Source organism: Poecilia latipinna, unplaced genomic scaffold, assembly GCF_001443285.1.
Source record: "Poecilia latipinna isolate Pla-1442-1.1 unplaced genomic scaffold, P_latipinna-1.0 Scaffold998, whole genome shotgun sequence".
Classification (NCBI taxonomy): domain Eukaryota; kingdom Metazoa; phylum Chordata; class Actinopteri; order Cyprinodontiformes; family Poeciliidae; genus Poecilia; species Poecilia latipinna.
Window position 1 is genome coordinate 6,354 of NW_015113614.1, and position 27,904 is coordinate 34,257.

General features: G+C 39.6%; 1 protein-coding gene across 1 annotated transcript; it reads left to right on the top strand.

Moving 5' to 3' along the window:
• The first annotated feature begins 437 nt into the window (after nt 1-437).
• Nucleotides 438-27,260, top strand: lama4 (laminin, alpha 4). Its single transcript, XM_015050548.1, has 39 exons — nt 438-587; nt 667-794; nt 1,688-1,768; nt 1,938-2,152; nt 3,726-3,826; nt 4,686-4,866; nt 6,238-6,318; nt 6,405-6,556; nt 7,226-7,336; nt 7,845-7,956; nt 8,436-8,600; nt 9,803-9,996; nt 11,563-11,679; nt 12,455-12,603; nt 13,265-13,406; nt 13,495-13,588; nt 13,673-13,789; nt 14,273-14,458; nt 14,568-14,707; nt 15,971-16,135; nt 16,628-16,773; nt 17,581-17,743; nt 17,832-17,965; nt 18,481-18,652; nt 18,782-18,913; nt 19,007-19,149; nt 19,253-19,382; nt 19,532-19,669; nt 19,992-20,125; nt 20,778-20,942; nt 21,080-21,230; nt 22,026-22,210; nt 22,325-22,514; nt 22,602-22,757; nt 23,865-24,024; nt 25,219-25,346; nt 25,428-25,521; nt 26,707-26,826; nt 26,899-27,260. The coding sequence occupies exons 1-39, from the start codon at nt 453-455 to the stop codon at nt 27,042-27,044; spliced, it is 5,553 nt and encodes a 1,850-aa protein (XP_014906034.1). The 5' UTR covers nt 438-452; the 3' UTR covers nt 27,045-27,260.
• The last annotated feature ends 644 nt before the right edge of the window (nt 27,261-27,904 follow it).

The window sequence follows — 27,904 nt, forward strand, 5'->3', positions numbered from 1 at the left end:
CATGTTGGGGGATGGTTATTGGAAGAAAATAGGCAGTCACTATGAGGAAAGAATATTAAGGGTGGGAATCTGTTACTATCTCACAATTTGATTCTGATTCTTTTGATTTTGATTCGATCATATATCAATTTTTGATACAAAACTATTTCTGCTGTAATTTATTTGTACTCAAAGGGTCCTCATGATCCAGTCTGCTTTGGAAGGCAGAATGACAAATGGAGACATGAAAGTGTCTTTCTCACATGTATTAAATTGTGTATTAATCCGTGCTTAGAAGGAATCCCTCCCTCCCTGCATTCTCAAAACGGTCACAGAGAGCCCGCCACACAGTCTTGAGTTATTTAATAAAGAATCATAAAAAAAAGTACATAATTTCTCCCCATGTCAGGTAAATGTTCCATATTCATTTTGTCTTCTGCAAATACAAGAACCAGATAATAAAACCATGAGCAATGTTGATTGAGTGGGTAAATTTATTTTTTTTTCAGTGTCCAAGAGGTTCCTTTGTCAGTCAACAAAACACCTGTCTGCCATGCAACTGCAAGGGCCACGCCGACTACTGTGAAGACATCACTGGCATCTGTATTGTAAGTATCACGTTTAGACCATCCTGGGTAATCACCTTGGTGCCAAGTGTAATAAATGACCCCCGTCTGCCACCTCCAGAACTGTAAGGATCACAGCACAGGGGATTTTTGTGAAATGTGTGAAGACGGCTATATCCTGAGCTCCAGACAGGACAGGCTCCATGCCTGCGTCCCCTGCTCCTGCCCCCTCTCTGCCCCCTCCAATAAGTAAGCTGCTTTGCTCTTCCTGAGACGGTCTCAACACTGCAAAAACACAAAATCTCATCAAATTTTTTTTTTTTTTTTTTTTTTTTTTTTTTTTTTTTTTGTCTAATTTCCAGTTCAAATACCTTAGGACATTTTACATAAGACAAAACTAACTTACAAGTAACTTTTTAGCAAGATATAAGAGCATGTTTTAAGTTAATTCTTAAAAATTGATAAGTAATAGTTCCACTGGCAGATTATTTCATTTGTAACAAGACATTTGGCCCATGTTATAACTGAACTAGGGGTTCATCAATTAATTGGTAACGATTTCCTTAATTTTGGGAGATCGGTGATTGGTCGATTTTCATGTATGAAGCCAATCTTATCCAGTGATCTTATACAGCTCGGCAAAGGTCTAAGAATCAACCACTGTCCTCTTTTGCTCTCAGGTGAGAAAGGTTTGACTGACAGACCTGCCCACCAAGTTGTGTCTGCATGTTTATAATTAACAATAGTGACCCCAGTGTTGCCAACTCAGGAACTTTCTTGCTATATTGAGCAACATTTCAGACAAAGAAAAATGGTATTGGCCAAAATTGGAATGGGCAGGTTAAGCTTTTTAAAAGATCGGCCAGAAAACTGCAATCACACCTTTAAACTGAACTAGTACTTTCTTATTTATACTAAGGAATTACTGACATAAAATAAGTTCCTATATCTTGTTTTGTCTTTTTCAAGTGAACTAAGACATTTGCACAAGAAACTAGACAAAAAATTGGTAATATTTTGTGTCTTTCTGTCAAGGTTGAGTATTGTAAGTGATGTCTATTCTCTGACATACTTTCTTGTGTGTGTGTGTGTGTGTGTGTGTGTGTGTGTGTGTGTGTGTGTGTGTGTGTGTTTTCGGGCAGCTTCGCTGTGTACTGCAAAAAAGGGATTAGCACTCTGCAGTGCAAGTGCAAAGAGGGCTACGCTGGAAATCACTGTGAGAGGTCAGAGCTGATCAGACTCTCTTTGTCTACATTGTTTCTCAGCTCTGTGATTAAAGTGATTTATTTTTAAAATCAGTCATATGTAGTGTTCAACATTAACTGCATCACTTTCCTGTCAAAAGTGTTCATTGTAACCTTGCATTCTATAACTGTGCACACCACACCACAGGTGTGCCCCAGGTTACTATGGCAACCCAATGCTGATTGGTTCATCTTGTAAGAGGTGCGACTGCAACGGCAACACAGACCCTAACCTGATCTTCAATGAGTGCCACAATGTGACGGGCCGCTGCCAGCACTGCTGGGGAAACACAGCTGGCGCCAGCTGCGAGCGCTGTGCCCCCGGTTTCTATGGCGATGCCATCAGTGCCAAGAACTGCAGAGGTAGGGAGGATGGTTTGGGGGGCAGGAATATCGCAAGAAAATACTGTGCTTATTAAAAACATTCACCGCTTTAATCTACCATTATCTACAAAATTTGATCTTTCTGACCAAAAACATTTACAAAAAAAATGCTTCAATAGTGAAAACTGATTTCTATGATATAATGACAGTTAAATAAAAACATTTAACATAAAATAAGTGATAGCTTAAAGATTCACCTGCTTTAAAGTAACTAAGCTAATTCTGCAAAGGTTCAGAGGTGGAATGAAAATCACCTGAATATTTATGCAGTCACTTATTTTATGTTTCATATTTTTAACTTAAACTGTCAGTATTATGCAGTATTACAATGAACTTTACATCATCTTAATATGCTTTTTCATCATCTAAGTCATACCTGGGGTTTTGCCTTGATTCTTTCATGCATGTTTGAGAAATCCTTTAATCTCCATGGCAACCATTCAGCTGTGCAAAACGCCTAGTTGGACCTAGCTCCGCCTTCTAGGATGAAGCTCCTTCACGGAGCTGCAGTATTCAAGCTTCTGAGGTTCTGCCTCACAAAACAACCCTCCACCTGCTCCTTCAGACTAGCCAGCAGCAGTTAGCAAACACCTGGTTGAAATGCACATCTTCTGGCCTCATTATAGGAGTTACTTCTTAATGCAACACTGTAAAACGTTGTTAAAGGTTTAATAGAGGAGATATGTTGTGATGACTTCCTGAAAGCGGATTTTCAGAAAGTGCAGGAGTTTCTTAAAGACAGAATTTCCCCAATTTTAAATAATTAAATTAAAAAGTCAAATTTCTTTTAAGTCATATTTAATATTTACATCATTTTCATAACAACTGAAGGTAACATAGTTACTCGATTATGCTATAAAATGGCACCATGTGTCTAGAAAGTACACAATGCTGCCCCTTTAATTGTCTTTATTTTGTAGCAGTCAATTTCACTTTCACATTAAAGGTTTTTTATTGTATGTTTTTATTGGTTAAAAATGCCTGATTTTGTGGATCATGATTGATTTGCAGAAGCAATAAAAGGATAAAGTAATCTATGAATACATTGTATAGGTGTATCTTTAATCTTTGAAGAAGTCATGGGGTAATGTCAGTGAGTCAGCTGTCTGCAGGATCGGGACAGGAGGGAAGCTTGTGGACACAGCTGTCATTAGCTGTGGTCTGTTTCTGTGACAGCAGTTGGACCTTTCTTTAGTGGCGGCGTTGTGATGTCCCAGACGCATCATATGCAGAGGCTGCAGTCCTAAGCGCGGCTGTCTCTGCTGCGACTCCCAGCTCACTTCTCTTCCTGTCCAGCTACCAATAAATAAAGACCTCTAGTGCCACAATAACCTTTAAGTCCTGACTACTTCAGATTAACAGGTGTGTACGACTGCGTGTCCCACAGAAGGAAAGCTGCTCTGTGGAAAAACAAGTCGAGGCCACCGCTCTGGTTGACGGATTACTGTACAGCTAATTCTAGAACCAACCCCTTCCACCTTGCACGCTGTGTGCTACGAAGTCGCAGGTTCTCATTGGTATGTGTGTGTGTGTGTGTCCTTGTCTGTCCCAGAGTGCGAGTGTGACAAATGCGGCACCTCGTCATGTGACGACAGGACAGGAGTGTGTCACTGCAAGCCCGGAGTCAAAGGTCGCCTCTGTGACCAGTGTGAGGTGAGACCAACTGCAGGATTCTGCTCACTAATGCTGTGAATCAGTGGCTTGAAGAAAAAAATTGTTGTATTTCATGAAAATGTTGAAGGACAGAATGAAAGTTTTCTAACACATTAATCACTAAATCAATGTTTCTCCTTGGCCGTCATTAAATATCTTGACTAACATATTCATGCTGTAATAAAATTAAAATTTCTACACTATCTGAACTTCATTTTGATCTCAGTAATATTGTAATAATAACATATGTAAAAAATAAAATTGAGCAACAAATCTTAAATACTTGAACTCTGATTTATCAATCTGAATCTCAGCCTGAGGTTCAGAATATGCTTTCTGATCCTCATCTGGAATAAATCAGTTTACCATAGTATCAATGGAAAATCATCAACACAGTCAATATGCGTATGAATTATTTTCCACAAGATGATCAACAACTAAATGAAAAGACCTGCTGATTGTATCATACACCACCTTGTCAAAAATTTCACACCCAAGAACTACCCCTTTTATAACAGTATGTAACAATAATTTATAGCTACAAATATGTATTACATAGATATTTGATACAATTCATTTTACATCGACTGCTATCAAAATAATTAATAACTCAGCTCCACACCTCCATCCCAACTGGACCATCATATAATACTCCAGTGACAGTAAAGGTAGCTCTGGCAAATTAATAAAAACATGGAGGCAAAAGAAGTGTACATGGCAGCTAAAACTGCATTTCCTATCAAATAATGAGCTGTAGCATTTGTTCAGTCATTGCATGAACAGAAAAGGAAAATAATCCCACAGTTCCCAGATTCAATATAACTTGACTTGTTTGTTTTTGGGGGCTTTCTTATTCCAGGAGGGTTACTTTGGCTTCTCCAGCTGTCAGGGCTGCAGGAGGTGTGAATGTGGGCCAGCTTCCCTTCGCACAACGTGCCACCCGCTCACCCACAGCTGTCCCTGCCGCCCAGGGGCCGGAGGCCGCTACTGCGAGCGCTGCCTCACAGGATACTGGGATTACAGTCCGTCCGGCTGCCAGAGTAAGTCAGGAGACCAAATGTTCCTTCTCTGTCTGCAAATTAGAAGGCAGAGAATTAGAGAGCTTGTTGAAGAATGGAGTGTGCATTCCTGTTGAAACAGGAAGAACTCAGCCTTCCATTCCCACACCCACGATTGCAGCAGCGCTGGTGTTATCAGAGGAGAATGCATTAAGAGCTGTGACCCTTAGCCTGAAGACTCTCTGCAGAGAGCCGGATGACATCACCATGCAGCTTAAATGTGTATACATTGTGCAGCTGCTAAAGTCATTAATCCCTCAGCAGGGAGACCACAAGGCAGATGTTCAGGCCTCCTGCCAAACCACCCTCTGCAGCTCCTGATATTTATATGAACAGCATAAGTGTATGCCATATCGTCTTGTTTATGGTAATACGGGTGGCTTTCTTGATACTGGTATAAAAATAAATAATGTGAAATCAAATGATGACACTAGTTAACTGAACCTGTGCAGCGCGAGGCGCTTTGTGGTCCACACTCCTTACACTCCAACTACAGCAATGCTACCTATAGTTGTTTGCCATCAACCATTAAAGCAAAGAAGAAGCTGGCCAGCCGGTCCGCAGTCTGGACTAACTTCCACAGAATTTGTTGATAAGGGACTGATGTCTAAGAGTTTCTGCAATGCTTTAGCACTTTAGCTGCTGGTGCAGTTGCAGGAAAATGAAAGCTAAAAACCAGAACACCGACAGACCATCATTGTTTCAGTGGAGATGTCCGTCACACATGGAAAAAATGAAAATGAACAAAGATCCTGATCAATACAAAGTGTGCAGGCTTTTAGTTTTTGTGGGGTTTTTATGTGACATATATTTTGGTGTGTTGAATGTTTCTAAAAGGAAGTTTTCCTTTTATATTAAAACAAGATTTTTAATCTTGCACATAATGTTTGAGTTCTTAAAAAAAACATTTGTAAAACTGATGTTCTGAAGCACTGCGGTTTATTTCATTTGTGTATTTAAGTATTTTTATTTAAACTTGATGGAGGATTTCAGAATGTTTTTTGATGGCCAAAATTAGTTTACATTTATATTTACTTACCTATTTTATGTTTTCTTTGATACATGGAAACATGTATTGTGTGATTTGTATACATTTATATGAATACATTTTCTATTCTGGTGACTGTTTATAAAATAAAATCTTTCTTTAAGTTTGAAATTACATATTCAGCCAAATTCAATTTTAAAAAAGCATCAAATGTGGAGTATTGACTGTGATATCTTTATCAGGGTATTTGAAAAATATACTGTGATATCCTGTTTTGGTGATATCACCCACCTACAGTACAGCAAATACAATAAGAGCTCTGAAGTGTTTCATCAGATCCTGACTGGACGTGTGTTTGTCTGCAGAGTGTGACTGTGAGAGCGGCCACTGCAACATGCACACAGGAGAATGCCTGTCGGAGGCCACGGTCAACCTCTGCTACAACGGTGAGTGGAGCTGAGCATCAGTTCACCACCCAGCAGACAGGAGGAGAACTGCTTCAACGTCTCTGTGGATATTTCTCTGCTTCCAGACTGTGATGATTGCATCTGGCAGCTCATCAAAGACCTAACGTCGTCCAATAAGACGCTGGACCAGCTGAAGGTCGGAGTGCTGAACATCTCCACGGGGGCTGCTGCCAACGACAGGCTCAAGTACTACAACTACACCGCTCACCTCCTGCAGGTGAACCAGCAATATGCAGTCGTCTTTTTATTTTTGTCTCATGGCAACAACAGTGAGATTGTATTTTAACATCACTTTGCAGCTGTTTTCACTAAATGCCTTAAAGATGCAACATTTAATTTTTTTTTGTTTTTCATATTTATGTAAAATCACACAGTGTTGGATCAAACAGGTATTCTGTGAAAAAATCAAGTTCTCTGCCTTGTCTCAGCGCTAACTAGAAACAGCCAGTCACAGCCAGGAGACAGCATGACTTAGTGCTGTCAATATAAATACTGATCTAAATATCAATACTAACTATAATAAGGTGAGTATTGATATTGGGATCAATATTGGCACAATGAGATCAAGACTTCTGTTTGTATTTCTGTCCCCATATTCTCATCAAATTACTCAAATTTGTTGACATGTAGGATCAAAATGCCAAAGATATTAAGTTTATTTGAAAAGATTATAGCAATCTGTGAACTTTTAGACATAAATAATGTAAATTATTGCAAAGACTATTTGCCAAAGAAGGAGAGTTTCTACTCCCACTTTTGGGGATGGCAGTCAAACAAATTATGTCTTAACATCATTTCAAACCTTTTTCACAGTACAATGACTTTTCCCCATTTTTGACTTTCTGGAATGTTTTGGAGTAAAGAAGCTTCACTGCTTTCCTTTCAGAGGCAGTTTGAAGGCTGGAGGAATAATTTGTCTGTAATGAGAGGAAGGACTGGTGAGCTAGAAGAGGCTGCAGACGCTGTGGTGGTGGACATCAACTCACTCGGAGAGTCGGTCAGTAAAGTCTTCTGTTGGATTAAAGAAAAGGACACAGCTGTTTATTATGAGTCATATTGTTCTTTTCCCCTTTAAAAATTAATGAATCCTATTCCAGCTCAAATCTCTTACCATGTGTGTTATTATTCAGTTAAATGAATTATATTTCAAATTCCATTGTTAGATACAAGATTTATTCGTTAATAAAATTCGTTAATAAAAGTTATTAGGTTTAATTTTCAATTGTATTCTATAACCTGTAAGGTGCTTTGGAAAATGTAAACTTTTTAAGAAGACTCAAAGAACAAACTGCTTACTGCAGGTCAAAAACAAAAAGCAATATGACGGCATCTGTGGGTCAGTGCAGAAGAAGAGCTGTTTGATAATTAGTAGATGGCGCTGTCCAAATATTGTAAATATTAAAAAAAAAAAAAAAAAGACAACTCAAATCCAGTTTCTTTAGCCCTGACAGGACATGAATTGACCTAATGGGCTCCTGTATAATCTGCTGTGTGTTTGTGTTCAGGAGGACCAGATGAACAAACGGGGGGTTCAGTTGGAAACCGAGACGGTGGGCATGTTGGCTGTGGCTGAGCAGCTCAGCACCAACCTCACAGATCTCAACAAACGCATCGAAGGTACCAACATGGGCTGTTCAGTCTCCAGATATATTCTGGCAGTTTTGGTGGATGAGAAACATTTTTAATTAGTGGAGCTTTCATAAAAACTGAACTTACAGGTGATAAACAATGATTTGAAATGAAAAAGGACAAGTTGAAGATATCACCACCTATGAATGTGTCAAAGCAGACTAAACAACAGTCTCCCAACCAACTGAGAAGAAATAAATCCTGTTTTTTTGTGTGTTGTTGAATTTGATGTTGCTCTAGCCAAAGGTTAACATCCATCATTGTTCTGATTTAAACTGTTTGTACAAGTTTGAATTTTGGGGGATTTTCTGTAAATCATGAAGTTCAAAATCAAACACCAGCTGTACAGACAAATATTGAAATAAAGGTTTCTAATAACTTCCTTTGCAGGTGCTTGGATGTCTGTTAACTTGATTAGACCAAGGCCCATAGAGTTCTCATTGGAGCCCATGTGTGTGTGTCCACAGATATGATCCACGACTGGGAACTGTACAACGTCCAGCAGGAGATGGATCCAGAGACCGTCGGGCATAACACAGAGGTCGCACAGGAAATGGTGTCATGGATGAGACAGCTCGACTGGTCACCACGGGAACCCATCGCCACGGACGAAACAACCAAAGCTCACGACTGTGAGAAAAACTATTTATTCATTGCAAAGCAGGATTCTGCACATATACAGTGATGACTTCCTTAAGCCGAGCTGTGATTGGTTCTGCTCAGCATTGGTTCATTTATTAAACCAGATCCTGTTCTTCACAGTCAAACAGAGGGCAGAGAAACTCATACTGAGACTTTAAAATATGAATATATGAGTCTCGTATTTTTTTTTTCTGTCATTTATATCACTATTATATCAAAGATTAAGGTGTAAGAAAAACTGCTCAGGCCAAAAGAAATTTCTGATCTGTCCCAATGCCATATGTGGTAATAATTGTTTTCAAAGTCTGTAGTTAGAATGGTCATGTAGCATTTTATCTAATATCTACATTGTGGATGTGGTACATGGATCATAATTCTGTATCAGCAGAGGTTCGACATGAAGCTCATCACATCACATCCCACCAGTCCTGGTTCCGACTACGTGTCCAAACTGAACTCTCTAGAGGAGCTGCAGTCAATGCTCCATAAACTAGCATTGCTATTAGTTGTGCTTTCTTTTCAGTAGCTTCCTTTGTGTTATGATCTTGTAACAGTACTGTCGACTCCCCTAATGGAATAACTTTAAAACTGACCCTTTCCCGCTATACCTATTATTACTAATGTAATCAGAAGTAATAATGCTGTGTGACGTCTACATTGTTCCTCTGTTCATGCAAGTTACTTTGGGGTTGTAAACTGTTCTCACAGCAGTCTGATTGAGAAATTAGTAGTATCAACGACAACACACAAAAAAATCTGATTTCAGCTAAAAATCTGAATTAAGCATCAAAACCTGCTGTGTGAATGTAGCTTAAAAATAAATGCTAATATTTTTATTTTCACAAGGAAACTGTTCTAACTGTGCAGTAGCAACTAACAGTGTAAAATACTGGTTAATGTATTTACATTTATTTATTAATTGATAAATTACGCTTGATGAACATTGCTCAGATGAAGGTTGTCTATCAACGCTGGTTGATGTAAGTAGTAACACCTAAATCATACTTTCCCCTCAGGAAAGCCATCACATTTCCCGTTGCTCAGGTGAACGCTGTATGGTCTAAGCCACGCCCCTTTGGCTCCCCGGTCTCAACAGCTTGCTATGAAAGCACACAGTGCCTGTGAAATTCAAAACTACGAGGTCATTAGCACCTCTAGTCGTAACGAATCAACATTTGATTCTTGTTTCCAGTGCTGACGCGCGTCCGTCAGTTGGAGAAGAAGCTGATGATCTCACAGGGCCGAGTCCCGTCCGTCCAGGAGATCCTGTCCCGTTTCTCCTCCAGACTCTCTGAGGCCCGGGACTTTCTGCTGAGCGCAGCCGACACCGTGCAGGAAGCAGAGGACAAGAACAGAGCCAACCTCCTCAAATTCCAGAGGAAAGAGGTGATTTCCCCAACCTTGTGCTCTTGGAATCACACTTTGTTGTTACTTTTTGATCAGAATGCACTGGTGGAATCAATTCCCCAAAACCCCGCCGTTAGAAAAGGTTCCAACGTGAAGCTGCTCCAGGTGGCGTCTGCTGATTCTTATCTTGATTTTGGACTCAGTCACGCATGTCTGGGCGGTCTGGTCCTCATGTTTTTAAGCGGTGAGAACAGAAACGCGAAACCATCTGTGGGAGTTTGGGAGCATTACATTAAAAGGGGGAGAGGCAGCGCTTGCTCTCATGATATCATCTCCACATGAGAATAACTTTAGATTCCCACAGTACTGTAACTTATTTTGACAGACATATTTCTTCTTTGTGGGGGGCAATCGCTAATAAAACAGTACCAGTTAATGGTTTGGAGTCCTCCAAGTCACAAATAGGGATATCTTCATTTCATTTTTTTCCCTTATTATTTTTGTTTAAAACAAAAGACTAAATCAAGATAAAGGAAAATAGATTCATTGGACTCCTGGATTACTGCAACAACCAAACATCAGGAGGGTAAAATCTCTCTACATCTACAGCTAGTTCTTGTTTCTGGCTTTAAAACATTCCAGTTAACCACATTTCAAATTAAAAGCCTGCATGGATGCTTCACAGGGTGCATGCTGTACCTCTGAACATCTGCAGCTCAGGAGGCCGAGGGAGAATTACTGCACAGGAACCACATCCAAGGCAGAAACAAAGGAGAGAATTTCCTTTGATAGTAAATGGAAAACTGGAAATAATACCTGTTGAATTTTACTCTTTTATTAAATAAGTCTTGAAATGAGATTTTTGTTTTTCCACGTTTTGTCTCTTTCTAACCGGATTCCACCGGGAAGTCTGGAATGTGGGGTGGGATTTTACTTTCTTTTTTTTTTTAGTTGAAAAACATCAGACTGAATGTGCAATAAACCCCACAGATCGCTCTGAGGCTTCTGACATAACCCCAACTTCTTCTTTCTGCCTCCCACAGTGGATCATCTGTTTCCATCCAATCATGTCCCAAACATCTTCCTCTGTCACACCAGACTCCTTCATGTTCTTCATCACTACCCCCAGGAATTCTGTCATCTTCCTCATCCCATCTGGCATCTTCACATTTAATGTCCGATACCATAATGGTGACATAATGTTCTTTCACAATGGTCTCATAATGAAAGACAATTTTATGGAAATATTAGGGAGACAACAACCAATAAGTTTAACTGGACAAAACTGTACAAAGTGAGCACTATGTCCAGCTTACTTCCTCTGCACGTCTAAACCATCTCTGCCTCACCTCCGACTTTTTCTCCAAGCCTCTCTCTGACCTTAGACGCAGCCCTATTCACATTATTAAATAGAAACCATTTAATATTTCTTGACATATAATATTAAGCAGTCTTTTCTCTGTTTATGGAATCTATTCAGGTATAATACCCAGAGGTTTAAAAACGTCATTTTATTAATTTTTTTATTTAACAAAATGGACAATCCCACCCAGCATCAACATATAATAATTCTAAATGACCTCAGTGTTGTTTTTCTGTCTCCAGACAAAACAGCAGAGACTGACAGAGGACCAGCTGGCCATCAATGGCACACTGGAGACCAGCAGAACCTTCATCTCTGACGCTGAGAGGACTGTGGCTGAGGTGGACGCTATAGCACAGGTAAGATGGTGGACAGCTAAATATGAAACAGCTTTCTCTACATAGAGATAATCAAACACTTCGTTCACATTTTGGTGCTGTTATTCTTCAAACTTCAGCTTTATTAAAAATTACAACTGCACAATTGTCTGCTCAATATTAACCTGCAAAGAGTGAACTGTGATTTTATGTTTAGTTATCAAGTGCAATCCATTCATACATAGGAAAGTGAAGACTGGAGTGCTTCATAAAATAGCACTCCATAATTAAATAATATTTTGTGGAAATATTAAGGCATCTGAGACATCAGCCAATCAGTGTAAAGTGGTCCCAACTGGCTCCTCCTAATGTTCAGTGACCTTCAGCATAGATTCAAGTAAGTAAGTGGCTAATGTTTTGACCTGGCCATCACAAAGCTATGACTTCTGTCCAACTGACAAGCTTGAGGGCAGATCTGAAAATGTGTGTTTGAGCAAGTGATGTATGAATCTGACCCAGTTCTGTCAGGAGGAATGGGCCAAATTTCCAACAAACTGGAAAGAACCTGACTCAAGTCATAAGCTGTTTTCAAAGTCAGAAGTTAACATACATTTCCTTGGTTCTTTGTAAAATTATCTGTTAAAACTTGAGGTTAAAAAAAGTTCTCTCTCATTATTCTGGAATTTATTGATCCTAATTGACCTGAAACAGGAACGCTGGAGTCTGCTTTGGTGTCAGACTCCAGAAAAAAAAAAAAAGCTTCTTTCTATACAGCATATGTAAATGTTTGGCTTGAGCTGTGTGTTAACATCTGCAGAATGTGACAGAGTACTACGCCGAGATCGACGGTGCCAGCCAGGAGCTGACTGAGAAGACAGAGCGTCTGTCCAAGGTGGACAGAGACCTGGTCCAGAAGGCCGATGACCACGCTGTGCAGCTAGAGAGGCTGGCCTATGAGCTGGAGGAGTGAGAAACCTCTCTGCAACCAGACACTCCCTCTGTACACACACATAGCATGTTACTGAAACATGTAACATCAAGTACATGTTACTTCATGAAGTAACATGAAGTACAGGAAGTAGTTTGGCATCCTGCAGACAATGAATCCAAAAAGCTAACTTGTGGAGATGTTTTTGTGATAATGAAAACATTCTGTTTTCTTCTTTTTTTTTGTTTTTTAGCAATGCAGCTCTATTGCAATTTGGATGTTTTTATGTTACATAATAGCAAATTAAAGGTGCAGTGTGTAACTTTTATTTAAAAAAAGTTTTTACATATATGTTAAAACTATCACTATGTCATGACAGTTCGTTATGAGACAAATAATCTGTGAAAAGATCAAACTCGATCTATTATTGGCGTCTAAAGAAATGCACCGCTCCCCAACTATCCTGAGTAAAATGAACCAATATTAACAATTGATGTTTATTTCCATCTGTTGGTCATGTGGTATTTGGTCATGTGACAGTCACAGTGCAGGATTGTGGGAAGTTTAACTGAAACAGCAAAGCAGCGGGGAAGCTATTGATATCAACATCAGCCCAATTTTTCCTGTCTGTGCTTAAGTGAATTGTTTTTTTCTATTTTTCTATCAACTTTAAATGATTTATAAATCTATCTTCTCCAGGGATCTGAAAGAAGGCGATGCCAATGGTTTCGTTCAGAGAGCAATAAGTGCTGCCAACGTCTACAACAACATAGTGAAATACATCGACGATGCCAACATCACTTCCCTCACTACGCTCAACTTATCTCAGAGAGCAGAAGACGTATGCTGCCCGTCACTGTCCACCTTCCAGAGTGTTCTACCTTTGTGAGTCAGTGTGATTTTAGTGAGAGTTTTCTTTTGTGTTTTAGGCCATTGATGCGATTAAAACCCAGCTTGGACATCTGGTGACGGAGAGTGAAAATGCCTTCCGGCAATCTGTTACACTGAGATCAGAACAGCATGGTAGGAAAAGTTCAAGTGTCGGGCACCTTCACTGTCTGTACTGTGTAGTGTGCTTCTGCTGCTCAACTCGTTACTCTTTCACAGATGTAGATACACAAGTGGCTGACAGTGTGCTATACATCGAGGAGACCCAGAGGACCATGGAAAAAAATCAGAAAAAACTAGAAGAGATAACGAATGACATCCAGGTGATTCAGACAGGTAAGAATATGTCTGTGTGTCTTTGTTCATGTGTTTGGGGTTAGAAACTGAGCCTGGAGTCGCAAAATAGATACTGATTGTTCATGACCTCTTAAAGGGATAGTGAGTGAGATATATATATATATATATATATATATATATATATATATATATATATATATATATATATATATACATATATATCTGCCATATGCAGTTGTGGTGGATGTAGCAATACATCATTATAACAACAGAAGTTATGTAATGCTGTGCCACAAATTGCCACCGTGTGCCTCAAAAATAGATAATTCTGCCCTTTTAACAGAATCCGATGTACAAAACTGAACTGTCTCTTTTCTGTATTTCAAATTGTCATACTTTATTAAGCATGTCTGAATCGGTTTTTTAACCACCAATAGTCCTCATTCATCAAACTGAAATATTCACTGACTGAGTTCAGTTCTCTGTTTATCTGTTTCTCGTCAATCTGCGACCGTTTTTCAGACAGAACCCCGCAGCGTTTGAACTTTTCCTTGGAAGTGGCAGAAGAGACTCTGAACCGCTCAACAGAGGTGCTTGAGACCGTCACTCCCATCAACAGTAAAGTGCAGCAGTGGGCTCACAACATGAGAAACAACGAGTACTCTGCCTCTGCGTACGAAAATGCTGTTGCATCTGCTGGGGAAGCAGGTGAAAAGTTTCTGTTTACAACAGTTTCTATGTGAAAGTTGTGAGAACAGTAAAAAAAAAAAAAAATCATAAGCTAATTTCAGCTCATGTTCCTGGATCTGTCCTGCAGTGGAAAACCTGAGTGTGCTTGTTCCTGAGCTGCTGGACAAGCTGAAGGTGGTTGAAGAGAAGAAGCCTGTGAACAACGTGACCACCAACATCCTGAGGATCAGAGAGCTCATCGCTCAAGCCAGAAGTGTGGCCAAGAAAGTTAGTTTGTTACGTTTATGTTTGACTACAAACCACTTCACAGTCACAGTGAAGAACATCAGATCTACTTGGTAACCTCCATCCATCCAGTTTACTGAGCCATATTACTCCACTGCAGTGAAATAATCTCTAAATAATATTAGAAAATCCCACCTTGAATTTAAATTCATATATTCAGTGAAAAAATAAAAAATAAAGACCACATTTACTGGCAGTGGATACTAGGTGCCTTTCTACATGCTATTCTTTGTTTATGCCAAATTTAACCTGGAGAAGAGTCTGATCTGACCAAAGCATTCAGTTCCAGTTAAAGTCCAGCAGGGCTTAATCATCTCTGTTTGTCTTCGTCTATTATGTTCAGACATATAACATTTTCAGTATTTTCAGTCATTTGTGATATGTGTGATTTGATGATTGTGAACAAACATTGTATAAAACTTTTAAATTATTCAGAACAACTATTGAAAGTAGTGTCTTCCAACTATTTTTCTTTTACCATAAGACAAATACAAATGAACACTGACAAACAGAATAAATACAAGTCTGAAAATGCTGATGAGTTTGGACAGAGAAATGTGTTTCAAAATAGTCCAAGATGTAAAACTCATTCTGCAAGGGTAAGAGAATGTTTGGAGAAGTGTTTCTTTCATTTTAATTTTTTTCTTTTTACACCAAAACAGTGTTATTTTTGTTTGCTCACCACAAATGGTCAATTATCCCTGTATGTAAAGCTGCTGCAGAAAATTGATATATCTGCTGGGCACATAAAAATGATCTCATATCACATTAACCAAAATGACAACAAAACAGCAAAGAATATGCCACCCTTGGTCGCCCTGGCAACACCATGACTGCTGCTCAGTAAGCAGGTGTTTCTGTTATTGTGGCTCATAGAGACGGTGCTGCACGCTCTCATGTGTTCTTACAACAGTATGAATGTTTGAATTCCTGCAGCAGCAGAACACCTCCTCACCACCTTGACCACAGGAAGCAATTATGATGCAGAGTTCCTGTATTTATGTACATGTTTATTTTTTGTTTTGTTTTGTTTTTGTCACTTGCTCTTAAATTCTAGAAAACATGCATTTGCTCAGGTCTAGAAAAATGGCTCAGAGGACGAAATTCAGCTTTAACTTCAGCTTCAGGGCTCCTGTGACTACAATTATCCACTTATACTTCTTTTCTTTGTTTCCTTCTAGTGGGTTAGGGTGCAAAGTGTTCATATTACAAGAAGCTCTAACACATGGTTTCATTTGGCTTCAGGTTCAGGTGTCCATGAAATTTACTGGACGGTCTTCAGTTGAGGTTCATCCGCCCAGCAACCCTGAGGAGCTGAAGACGGTGACATCCATCAGCCTGTTCATGAGGGTGGACCCAGACAAAGACCCCATAGAGGACCGCTTCATCCTGTATTTGGGAGACAGAAGTGTGAGGAATCCAGGCAGATTGCATTTTTTAGGGTCAGAGAAAGCTGTTTACCCTGACTTGGAGCCGGTGGTCATGGCAAAGAGAGACAGGAGCGAAGAGACGGGGAGCATTTGTTGTAATCTTGGCAGTTAGTGTGAAAAGCTTTGAAGCAAGCCAGTTGGCCCAGACTGAGGGTTTCCAGGAGATGTCTGAGACAAAAGTGCAATTGTGTCCATTCAACTTGGAGTTCATCTGTTCTTCTCCTGACTTTAACGCTCAGCCAGTCAGTGTGGTTTCTCTGGGAATCTGTTGTGTTCCATGCAGTTGTCTGTTCAATTTCGTTTTATTTGGAATAATAGCCCACACATAAACCTTAATAATATGCACACATGAGAGTCAGATATTTAAAATGAGTAAAATACAGAATTAAAACGATCTTTTCCAGCTTGTTATAAGACGGTAAAGCCATGTAAAAACTCACAGTGGGAACATAAACTCTGTTTCTGCTTTCAGGGCAGGAAGGACTACATGGGTTTGGCCATCAAGAATGATAAACTTGTGTTTGTGTACAATCTCGGGAGAGACGATGTTGAAATCCCTCTGACCTCCAAGCCTGTCAGTCAGTGGCCAGCAGTCTTCAACTATATCAAAATAGAAAGGTAAAGGATCTTTAAGAGTAAACGCAAAGCATTTACTACAGAATCGTTGGCAATCATTAATATTCTCTGGCAGCTAGCATTTATATTTGTCACAAAAATCATGTTGAAGAAATCCAATCAGTTTAATGCAAAGCTTATTTTTTTTATTTCATTAAAGCTGCAGTATGTAACTTTTATTAAAAAAACACTTTTTAAATATTTGCTGAAACTGTCACCATGTTGTGACAAGGATTGCTTGTTTCTGCCTCCCATTGCCTCCTTTCTCTCTGCTGTGCTGATAAGAGAGTGTGTTGTGAATGCTCAGGCTAGTTAGCATTGGCACTGATGATGGCAGATAAATAGATTCCCCGTAACTGAGTTGTTCCTCCGTCATTAGCACAATGAGTAGCAAGTACCTGAGATTGATTGGCAGCACTAAGACCCTCCTCCTTGCTCTGATTGGTTGCTTTTGAAGCTATGTATTTCTTCAGACAGCAATAGTAATACAAGAAGGAGGAGAATATTTAATTTTCATCTTTTTTATCTTTTGACTTTTTATCTGTTTCCTACAGTCACAACATAGTGACAGTTTTAATAAATCTGCAAAAACACATATCTTTCATAAAAGTTACATACTGCAGCTGTAATTGGGGAACTGGCACTAAAGGGCTACACATGTTCAAGTCATGCAAAACTTTTGGTGGTTTGTAGTAAAAATGGTTTACAGTAAAACCTAACATAGTCATTTCAGTTCCAGAGAACACATCAGACAACTTTTATGAATTATGAATGTCAGATGTGTGGTTATTCATGATTTTCTTCTTGCAGGTTGGGGAGGCATGGAAAAGTCTTCCTGACTATTCCCAGTCAGGGCTCCACAGATGAGCAGAAATTCATCCAGAAAGGCGAAGCTCCCATCGTAGACTCACTGTTCGATATCGACCCCAAGAATCTGGTGTTCTTCATCGGAGGTGTTCCACCAGACATCGAGGTAGTGAGTTTAATCCTAGTCCTCCTGTAATTCCAGCCTTTCCTGAATGTTGACAAATGTTTTTTTTTTTTTTTTATCTCTAAACTAGCTGCCTCCTCCTCTGAGCCTGGCCCCGTTTGTGGGCTGCATCGAGTTGGCTTCTCTCAACAACGATGTCATCAGTCTGTACAACTTCAAAGAGACTCACTTTTTAAATATAGCTGCTTCTCCTCCCTGCCCCAGGTACTCATTACAGCTCCTCCAGAGAGGATTCACACTCCTTACAGTGCACTCCTTATGTTGCAGCCATTGATTCAAGGTGTTTCATGTGGATTTTAAGTGATAGTCCAACACAAAGCAGTTTGGACCTGTGAAATGGAAGGAATAGGATGTATGGGTTTCCAAATATTTGACATATAAACATCCAAAATTAGTTGTGCATTTGCATTCAGCTCAGTATAGAACCACTTTTCTCTGCAAATACAGCTACAGGTTTTCAGGGCTTTATCTCTTCCTGCAGGGACAGATTTAGGAGTCTGTGACTCTGGGTTAGTCACACAGACATTGCTTTCATAGATGAAAAGTAGATAGATTAAACTTCATGCATTTTAAAAGCATTTTAAAATCATATGTATATGGCAATTTTCCCACATCGTATTTTTGTTGTATTTTTGCTTCCAGGGGTATAGAATCTAAAACCACTCATATGGTGTAAAATCATGTTCAGGTCCTGATCACAGGTTCTCCTCTGTCGTCAGGTACAAGTTGGCGTTCTCCCAGAGTCGCATTGCCAGCTATCTGTTTGATGGAACGGGCTACGCACTTGTCAGTAACATTGAGAGGAGAGCCAAGTTTGGTCAAGTCATAAGATTTGATATTTCTGTACGAACGATCACAAACAACAGCACCATCTTCCTCATGGTCAACGGGGTACGTCTTGTTAATGAAAGACAGACTTGTAATCGTCCGTATTGCTGCTTTTTGTAAAAGTTAATTTCCATTAGTTAAACATGATTTAAAATATTTGAGTCCTGAAAAATGCTCTTTCTTTCTTTCCAGAAAAATTTTTTCCTTTTAGAGATAAAGAATGGCTTCCTGCGCCTAACATACGACTTTAACTTCAGCAATGGACCAAAACTTCTGGAGAATAACTCACCTAAGTTTCAAATAAACGATGCAAAATACCACGAGGTGGATCATCCTCTTATTTTTTCTTTTTTTTTTTTGGTTTTAAAAATGTTCCTGTGATCCAAAAATATTGTTACAACTGTCTCTGTTTAATAGGTGTCAGTGATCTACCATATGTTAAAGAAAGTTATTCTACTGGTGGACAAGACCCTTGTTAAAACTGTAGAGAATCCCCAAACCTCCCTGCCTTTCTCAGATATCTACATCGGTGGAGCTCCCTCCAGCATCCTCAAATCCAGGTTAGTCTCTAAGTAGACCTCCAACCAAAGAAACACTGTTGATTAGAAATTGAAGGCCTGTAGTTTCACAAAGGAAATGATTTAACAAGATGTATCCACACAGGCTGGAGCTGTCTTCTGTAGTTGGCCTGAAGGGTTGTGTCAAAGGATTCCTGTTCCAGAAAAAAGACTTTAACCTACTGGAGGAGCCTGGTACTGTTGGGATCAGCAGCGGCTGCCCAGAGGAGTTGGTTGTAAGAGACCAATTTATCAACTCACACTCCTACACTGTACTCCAAAGCACATTTAAGCCAGGGACTAAGACAGTGTTTTTCAAAGTCGACCGTACGAGGGTCTGAGAAATGAAGGGTTTCTGAAGCTGCAGTGTGTGTTTCTGTGCCAGATGTCCCGCGAAGCTTCGTTCAGTGGCCACAGCTACCTGGGGTCCACCGCAAAAATCTCACCCTTCGACAACTTCGAAGGAGGGCTTAACTTCAGAACACTGCAGCCCAGTGGACTACTGTTCTACCATGCTCAAGGGGTAAGAACATCTTACACACACACACACACACACACATTCCACAAACTTCTACATTTCCATGTCACATTTTTGTCTCATTTTCTGACACCCTTAAAATTCTGTGAAAGTGACATTTCCTTCCAAAGTAATGATCAATTTGAGTTTTATCACCCATGTAATCCTGGGAGCAGGTTGTCCATGACAGAAAAACTTGTTGAACCACTGCAAGATATTATAAAGTAATGTTGTTGAGTGATTTTTTTTAATGCATCACATCTGATGAGTATTAAAGAAACAAGTTCTTTAATACTTGCCTGACTAACTGGAAGACATTCCTCCTCAGTCTGATGAGTTCAGCATCGCGCTGGAGAACGGAGCTGTCACACTGAACCACAGAGGGTCAAAGGTCAAATCACAGAAGAAGCAATACAACGACGGAAGGACACACTTCTTACTGGCTTCAGTGAACAAGCAGAGGTAGGAGGTTTCAAATGATGTTTTTATTTATTAGGGTAAGAATAGCTGGGATGAAAGAAAGACCACTGGGTTACCATGACGAACCCAAACAGAACAGCTTTACGCGACTGTTAAATGCATTTGCAGAGAAATGCTCTGTTCAAGCAGACAGCCAGAGGGAAGCTGCCTCATGTTGAAAACATAAATCAAACATATCTTTAAGCTTTCTGATGTTTTTCTATTGTGATCACTTTTCAAGATGGTCAAGTGGTCCTCATGTACTCACTGCTAAATGTGCTAATGGTGGAGAAACAATTTACTACTACAGGAAAACTGTTTATCCTGCGTCATATGTAGCCACCGTAACTAGCCTGAGCATTTATAACAGGCTATGCTACTTGCAGGGTAGCAGAGAGCAAGGGGTGGAGTAAGAGGGGGAGGCGAGCAGAGGGTGATTGACAGTGCTAAAACCCACCTCCTAACTCTGATTGGTTGTTTCTAGTTAGCACTGGGATAAGGCAGAGGAGCTCCATTTTTTCCACAGATTTGTCTCATATTAAACTGTCACACCACAGTGACAATTTCAACAAATATGCAAAAATAAAATTGTAAAAGTTAAACACTGCAGTGTTACAGCAAAGGTTTCTAACTACTTCATTCTGCTTCACCTCAGGAATTTACTGCTAGTGGACGACAAAGACAAAAAGGAGTTAAAGCGATTGCAGTCAGCTGCAAAGTCCTCTTCTGATTCTCCTATAAAGACATTTTACTATGGAGGCTCTCCAAGAAGCATCTTAAAGAACTTCACTGGTTGCATCAGCCATGCATACATCAGCAGGTAAGACTCCACCACACTGTGAACACAGCTTCCATCTGGCTCCACAGGCCTCCTTCTGTTTAGTAAGAACCATATGAAGAGTTTTTACTGTGTTCTAATTCAATTTGTATTCTGTCCCTGTCACTCTGTGTCTGTAGACAAGACCGAGACATTGAGGGTGAGGACTTCCAGAAGTACACCGAGAAGGTGAATGTTTCCCTGGAGAACTGTCCAATACAGCGACGTCCCGCTGGACTGATGTCTCACCACAGGGGGTCTTCTAAAGCTAAACAGAGCCAGTCTCAAAAGGTAAAACAAACACAGCGGCTCGGTTAGGTCACGTGTGCTCCTCATCTTCTGCTCAGTCGCCCCTGGCCTAAATCATTGAGAACGGGTTCTCTGCAGACTTGAAACAGGCATTTCTACAGCGCAAAATATGATTGGTTAGTTCCAGCAGAAATCTGACAGAAATCTCTCATCTGTGGTGACCAGATCAAAAAGTTGAACAAGAAAATAAGAAATCATACGTTCAACCCTTTGTGTCAGGGCCTGTTTAAAACATTATGTTTTGAATTATAATTTTAGTTTTATTTCTTAATGGTTTGTTTTAACTAATTATGTCAATTTAACATTACTTCAGTAACCAAAACTGATTTTGTACCAAAGTATCAACATTTAGCCTTCCCTCTTCATAGACATCTCTGAAAAATCACTATCAGTTATTAAAACAGTGTAATCTATGTTGATGCTCATATTTTGGAATGTAAACAGACGTTCTAATATCGGCTGGTACTGATACCATGCAGATAATATTGTGTATCCCTACTAAAAAGTCTTCCGATACCCCAGGCTAACAAGAGTAAGCTCTTGAAACTAAATAAATAAATGAAAGACTGTTGTCAGAGATGTAAGGTATCAGTGTTTGAAAAAAGAAAAGGTCGAACGACAGACGCTAATTTCATCCAATCAGACGTGGTCCTTCCTTTATCGTTTGGAAACAATTACTTAATCTGCAGACATACCTACTTGAGATCATTGGGAATCTATTCCTGCCCATAGTGAACCCTAGAAGGATAATTTCTTACCCAACAATGTTTTTCACAGGTTGCCAGAGATAAGTCCAGTCATCTTCCAGAACTGCCCAGTTCTAATCTGGAGTCATCAGAGCCAAACGTCCAGTTTTGCCATCTCTCCCCCAGACCTAGATCAACTCGCCAATCCTTCCACTATGGCGGCATTGCCAACAGCAGGCAGCACTACGAGGGAATCCCTGATTCTCTATCTGAAAGGTGCGTCAGGCCCACAGCCTGCTCGTAGTGAGCCAGGTGTTTGCTCAAAGCTTGCTGTGTTCATGCATGCTTTTGTTTCTACATCCATAACTTGATCCATGTTTCGTCTTCCAGGTGCCACTTGTCTCTGTTCCTGAAGTTGGAGTCACCTTTCGGCCTCATCTTTTATGCATCAGATGTCCAAGAGGACAACTTTATGGCTCTGTTTGTGGCCGATGGAAAACTCGTGTTTAGTTTCAGTGTGGGAGACCAGAAAGTTCAAATTAGGAGTGAAGAGAAATATGATGATGGTGCATGGCACAGTGTAAGTTCACAGTGTGAGTTTTTCTTGTATGCTGATGACATATGTTCTCTTGTGTTTCAAACTGATAACCTGTTCTTTTTGCTTCAGATTGTTTGTGTCCGTGATGGGAGTATGGGGCGACTAACTATCGACAGGCTGACAGAGTTTGAGGACAGAGCTCAGGCAAACAATGTCCCCTGGCGTGTCAGCGACTCTTTCTTTGTCGGAGGAGTTCCTCCAGGAAAAGCACAAAGGAATATTCAGGTATGAGTTACAGTGTACCGCTGGTATTCAGTGGGATTGGGGATCAGAACTGCCTGCAAGTAACACTTGAGAACCCCTCTCAAAATGCTTTTAACTTCCTATTTCAACAGTTCAAATGTCAAATATCACTTAATGTGCATTAATAAGCACAGTGGAAACCGTCTTATTGCTACTGCAGAAGCTAACATCTACAGTCTTATCACTACTGTTGGGGGATAAGACCCCCAACAGTGCCAGTCAGCACAAAGGAAAATAAATGGTGTTTCTGAATTGGCTGTTTTGCAAAAGTCAGCTAATAGCATGTCCAGTAAAATTGGACCTACATATTTCAGCTCCACAAATAGCATTTTATTTTGAATATATTTTTAAATATTTGCAAATAGGAAAATTTTTCACCAATAAGTTGGCATTACTGAAACATCCAGTCCATACCTGAACCCAATTGAAATCTGTCACAAGGCTTCAAAGTTGCTGTTGAGATAATCTCCAGCCAGTCGGACAGAGATTGAGCTATTTTATGAAGAATTTGCATATTTGTTACTATATGTGCACTGAAATGCATCAAAAAGTTGGTTCTATAAAGTACATTCTCAGGGGGGAGAAATACAAATGTATGCTGCACTTTTCAGATTTATTTTGTTAGTTAATCATGTATTATCCTTGTCCTATTTCTATTCACTGCCTCTAGTTATTTGCATAAAATCCTTTTTAAACAAATCAAATTTTGAAAGTAAAACATCACAAACTGTGAAAATATTAATGAATTATGAATAATTTTCCACTGTAAAGTAACTATAGTTGTACACCTACGTTAGCAAATAAATAGTTAGGAATATCACTTTCAGCTTTTTGCTAAACATAATCAGGTAATGATCAGTTTCTCTGCAGCCATATTGAGATGATGCATAGTAAAAGAAAAACATCATACACTACCCCCTTCTGTCCTCTCCACTTTATGGACATCAGTATCAGCAGAACATCTTCTGGAGCTGGAGAAATGAGAGAAATCTTACTGGAAGATTCCTTTTTTGTTGTGTGCTTAACATGAACTTCTTAGCAGTTTGTGCTTCTGATTTGGAAATTAAAACGTGTTTGTATTTCCTGCAGAGAAACTCTGCTTACAGCTTCACTGGCTGTTTGAAGAACCTTCAGCTTGATGGACGGAGGTTGTCCTCTATGACTGAGAGTTACGGGGTCGGTCCATGCTTTGAAGGACTCTCTGAGGATGGAACGTACTTCTCAGAGGAGGGAGGATATGTGGTTTTGGGTATGTTGTTCCACAAATGCAGTTTCCCTACATATACAGTTGAAACCAGAATTGTACATACAGAAAATAAAATGTCACATAGAACTTTTTTTTGTCTCTCTCTCTGAAGTTACATCAGATAAAACTTGGTTGGAACCCATTGGAAGTCCAACCTTTTCCAAAGCTCCGCCCACTACTTGCACTCTCCTCCCCTCATCCTGTCAGCCTATTGTTGCGTTGTCCGAGTGCTATAGTTAAAACCGCTTAAAAATATGTTGTTGGGTTTTTTTTTTAACATATTTGTTAAAACCATCACTGTCTTGATAGTGTGAATGTAAAAAAATTCAAGCTTCTCTGACTCCTCTATGTGGTTCTACTGCTTTCTCCAGAAATACAACGCTTGGTCAGAAACAACCAATCAGAGCCAGGAGGAGGGTCTTTTCACTGTCAATCACTCTTGTGTACATGCTACTCACACCCTCCCCCTTGCTCTCTGCTATGCTACAGCTGGTTTCCAACAGTTAGTTTCCTGTGAATGCTCAGGCTAGTTAGCATGGCCACCGATTATGATGGATAAACATTTAAGTTGTTCCTCCACCATTAGCACAGCTGTAGCAAACTGGCAATCTTGAGCAGCACTCACATCAGGTTGATTGACAGTGCTAAGACTCTCCACCTGGCTCTGATTGGTTATTTCTGACTGAGCTGTGTATTTCTGCAGATGCAGTAGGACCACAGAGGACCTTGAGGCAATGGAACTTGATTTCTTTTCACAATTTATCTGTCTCACAACATAGTGATAGTTTTAACAAATATATAAAAAATATATATATATTGTTATAAAAGTTTCCTTGCAGCTTTAAACACAGTCTAACCACCTGATATATTTTCCAGTATGCAGAACATTATTTCAGCTGACCATCTGTTAAGTTGCTAGTTCATCAGGTCATAAGTTCCCCTGTGTCTCACAAACCTGTGTGCAATGGAAAAATGTGTAGCTAGGTAAAATGACCTCATATCTTTAGCAGTTGCAGACAAACTGTGTCAGTAGAAGAGAGAGATGGAGGGTGCTGACAGGGAAAACGTTGCTTGGATCACATCTCCATCTCCGCTTGACCGATATAATACATGCTGCACATCCAGAGTTATGGGCCTGTGTGGTCAAGACATCCAAAACATCTGCTACATGCTGAATGTGATTCTTCCTTCCTTCAGATGAATCCTTTGAACTGGGACTGAGGTTCGAGTTAACAATGGAGGTGCGCCCTCGTGTGGCCTCAGCGGTGCTACTGCATGTGCGCTCGGCAGAGGGTTATTTCATAATGTACATCCATCAAGGAGCGGTGAGTCTTAACAGTGATAATGAGAATAGGACAGACTCTTTCTGACCAGTCAGCCAAAATGTTTCCTTTTTCTCCTCCCAGGTGGTTGTTGTTGTTCATGACGGAAAACATGAGTTCTCTACGAAGGTGTCACCGAGACATGGTGTGTGTGACGGCTCCTGGCACAGAATAACAGGTCAGAATCACACAATAGAGAAGCACGGTGGAAATGGATGTTCTGGGCAACAGTACTATTCATGGCCCTTTGCAATTTCACAAATTATTACTCTGCAAGCATAAACTTCAAAAGTATTTTGTTGACTGACTGTCCAATGAGGTGGATAAAGAATCATGCATGGTTTCATATTTTATGTTTTTAGGAAGCAAAATGTACAATTGTATTCAACTCTGTTTACTCCAGTTCCCTTTAACTAAATACAGTTCAACCAACTGCATTCACTGCAAAAGCACCAAATACTACCAAATATTTTGCCTAGTTTCTAGTACAAATATCTTAGTACGATTAAAATAAGTCAATACTAACTTACAACTTTTCAGCAAGATATTGGAGTTTATTTTAAGTCAGTAATTCCTTAATATTGATGAAAAAGTAGTAGTTTCACTGGCAGATTATTTTACTTTAAACACGAGAAAAGTATCTTGTTTTCAATTGAGACTTAGTGGCAAAAGTTAAAACTTTATATTTGCAGACAGTTTCCATCATATCTGACAGAACTCAATAACGTAACATTTGCATCTTGTAAAACTGGCAAAAGACTCAGAGGGCTGAACAGAAAAGCATGCAACACTTTTCAGATTTTTACTGGTAATTGTTCTTACAGTTAAACCCAAAATTATATATACATACCTGGCATTTTGTGTTTCACATTTTATTAAATAATACAGTGTCAGATAATATTTACAACCTGCTCAATAATTAGTAGAAAAACATACTTTAGAAGCATAGTAAGCTTTCACAATCGCGCTAATTTTAGCACTCTACAGTTTCTCAGACAGAATCCAGACTCTGGCTGGGTCATTGCTAAACATTAATATTAAAGAAATAATAAGATGCATTGTTTGAGAAAATAAGATCAGTTGGAATGTCTGTATAACTGAACTGAAACTTTTTTTTTTCTTTTTGTAAAGTACCTTGAATACTTCACATGTGTTAATAGGCGCTACATAAATAAACTGAACTGAAATTGAAATGAGAAGATCATTTTAAAACCGAATCTGTCAGGTTGTTGTTCTATTTGTTCCATTCCATTCCAGTGGAACTCTGTTTCTCCTACTTTGTGTTTTTTTTTTTCTTCTGCAGTGTTTTCTGTATAAATCAACCTCTATATAAATGTAGTCCAATGATCATTGTTGCCCACAGTGATCCGGGATGCCAACGTTGTCCAGCTGGATGTGGACTCTGTGATCAAACACGTTGTGGGCCCCGTGAACCCCCGCTCCACAGACACCAGGAAGCCGATATTTATCGGTGGAGCTCCAGGTGAGAAAGTAATGCCAGCAGCTCCTTGGAGCAAAGTCACGCATTTCCTAACCGACTTCCTGTTCTTCTCAGATGACTTCCTCCCAGGCAGTGTTGCCACCAGGAAGCCCTACGTGGGCTGCATGAAGAACCTGACCATCAACAAGAGCCCAGCAAGCTTCAGCAAGACGGTTTTGGTGATTGGAGCCATCAGTGTGGGAAGCTGTCCTGGAGCATAATATTTATCAGTAGCCCCGTCACAGCACTGACCAAACTCATTTTAGAATGTCTTAATAATACCCACTAAGAGTATGTTCATTCGCTCCAGTTCTTGCTTCATTGTCTAAGTCACCATTTTTGTTTTCCACCAAGAAAATGACCAAAGCTTCCAGATCAAAGTTTAAAATCTGACGAGTAAAAATGTTTCAAGATAAAATATATCCTGTGGAATTTATTTAGAATGTACTTCCTTTATTCACACTCAGCAGTGCAGAAAACACACATAAAACATTGCATCATTGCAAGGTTTAGTGTCCATAATATCTCTTTCTAGGCACATTTTTATTAACATGATCAATCTAAAATCTTGATTTTGTTTGTACTGTTTATATCTGATAATAAATTTTTTTTTTACATCCAATTAAAAGCTTTTTTTTTTTTAGTTTATTTACATAATTATGAGAAGGTTGGTTATTTTCTATTAAAGTACTGCTCACATTTGTTCATTTTTACAAGTATAATGACATGGACATAGGTAGGAACAGACGCTCTGCAGACGTATCACTTCCTGGGATCAACTATCCAAAGCAACAACCAGCGCACCAGAGAGGAAAGTCCAGAGCAGGAGGAAGGGAAGAACAACTGAAGAAGACAGAGAAGAAGAACAAGTTGTTAGTGTGATCTACTATGATTTATGATGGCAATAAAAAGTGTGAAGTGAACTTATCAGAGGGACAACCGGGTCATGTACTCTGGACAACAAATTAGAGGCAAGAGAAGACGAGAGAAGGGTATGAGGGATAGAGCAGTACGTGATAGGGAAAGAATAAAAGAGCTCAGCTTGGAGCGAACAACACATTTCTAAGGGAGATGATTCACT

What these genes read in the sequence shown, in the direction of transcription:
- lama4 (XM_015050548.1), top strand. Translation starts at nt 453, where the DNA reads ATGTTGATTGAGTGGGTAAATTTATTTTTTTTTCAGTGTCCAAGAGGT. An exon ending in AGCCATGCATACATCAGCAG is followed by an intron (nt 20,943 to 21,079) that starts GTAAGACTCCAC and finishes CTGTGTCTGTAG; the next exon opens with ACAAGACCGAGACATTGAGG. An exon ending in AACAGAGCCAGTCTCAAAAG is followed by an intron (nt 21,231 to 22,025) that starts GTAAAACAAACA and finishes TGTTTTTCACAG; the next exon opens with GTTGCCAGAGATAAGTCCAG.